Source organism: Galeopterus variegatus, unplaced genomic scaffold, assembly GCF_000696425.1.
Source record: "Galeopterus variegatus unplaced genomic scaffold, G_variegatus-3.0.2 Scaffold487, whole genome shotgun sequence".
Taxonomy (NCBI): domain Eukaryota; kingdom Metazoa; phylum Chordata; class Mammalia; order Dermoptera; family Cynocephalidae; genus Galeopterus; species Galeopterus variegatus.
Genome location: NW_007726598.1, coordinates 530,098 through 531,486, shown reverse-complemented (window position 1 = coordinate 531,486; position 1,389 = coordinate 530,098). Strand labels below are relative to the sequence as shown.

Here is a 1,389-nt window from a genome sequence, read left to right as displayed (position 1 = left end):
CTTTCACTTTTGAAACCATTTTTAGACAAGTAGAAGAGAGAAAAAGGAAAAGGGAAGTGATGGGGTGGGGGGTGGGGGGGTTGTACAGACAAAATTTAACAGTTACCAATTTTTGTTTCCAGAATTTCAAGGGAGAGAAAGCCAGCATGACCAGAGGCCAAAAGTTGAGGGTGTTGAGTCAGGATTAGAATCCAGATCTTCTGGCAGCAATTCCAGGGCTCTTTCTGGTTCCCGTTGCTATTAATTCATGTATCCATTCATTCAGCAAATTCGTATTAAACACCTGCTATGTGCCAGGCACGACTCCAGATTACACCATTCCCAGACTACTCTGAGAATGCTGCAATGGCAAACTCTTGACATCACAGAATGTATAAACTAGTAAGGGAGACAAAATAACGACGACGACGATGATGTTAAGGTGCCATGAAAAAAATAACGCAGAGCGAAAGGATGGCGAGGAAGGAGAGTGGCATTTCAGATAGAGTGGTTTGTGCTTGGAACCTCCAGACGCTGTCCACAGACGCCCACGAAAGGAGGGCTCTGCATCAACCTCTCTTCCGCGTTAGGGGATGAGAAGGAGACCGAAGGGCACACGCATGCGCGCGAAGGGAAAGGCGGAGCCTAAAGGAGGGGCGGAGCGTACGCTCTCCCTAGCCCCGCGGCTCCGCGGATTTTGACAAGGACTTGGTCCGCCTGGTTGATGGTGCTTCGATTAAATGTGAGCGAGCGAGAAGGCGTCGCCCAATAGGAACTTCCTTTTGAGGTTGTGGTCCCGCCCCAGAGCCCTTTCCCCTACTTCCGCTTCTGACGCTGTGGCGGTCCAGGTCGAAAATGGCGGCGGCGGCAGCTGTAGGAACCCGAGTTTCTCGGCTGCTGGGTCGGTCCCTCCCACAGCAAGGGCGGCCTATGTCGAGTGGTGCCCACGGCGAGGAAGGCTCAGGTACTGGGGCTGGGGTCGGCGGGGTGGACCTCGGCCCTACTTGGGCGAGGCGGGACGGGACTGTGACCTTGGCTTGAGGCCTTGGGGGAGGAAGAGACCCAGGTAGGCCCCCTGGCAGGCCTGAGCGGTTGTGGCCTCTCTGCAGCTCGCATGTGGAAGGCCCTCACCTACTTCGTCGCGCTCCCCGGGGTGGCAGTGAGCATGCTGAATGTTTTCCTCAAGTCGCACCATGGAGAGCACGAAAGACCCGAATTCATCGCCTACCCGCATCTCCGCATCAGGTCCAAGGTACGTACGCCCTTGCAGTCTCTAAAGTATCCGTTTTCCTTTCATTGTATGTGCCTTAGTCCAAGTTCTTAATTCTCTAAAAGCGTGGGTGCCAGGCGTGTACAGTTTTCGTTTCATCCGCACAAGAAATTTTGTTTTTTCCCATCTTACGGGAAGGA

General features: G+C 53.6%; 1 protein-coding gene across 1 annotated transcript in view; it reads left to right on the top strand.

Moving 5' to 3' along the window:
• Window positions 1-691: 691 nt before the first annotated feature.
• Window positions 692-1,389, top strand: part of LOC103587800 (cytochrome c oxidase subunit 6A1, mitochondrial) — a 3,005-nt gene continuing 2,307 nt past the window's right edge. The window contains exons 1-2 of the mRNA XM_008569365.1: window positions 692-943; window positions 1,089-1,231. Of these exons, the coding sequence (XP_008567587.1) occupies window positions 835-943; window positions 1,089-1,231 (252 nt within the window). The 5' untranslated portion in view covers window positions 692-834. The remainder of the gene's footprint in view (window positions 944-1,088; window positions 1,232-1,389) is intronic.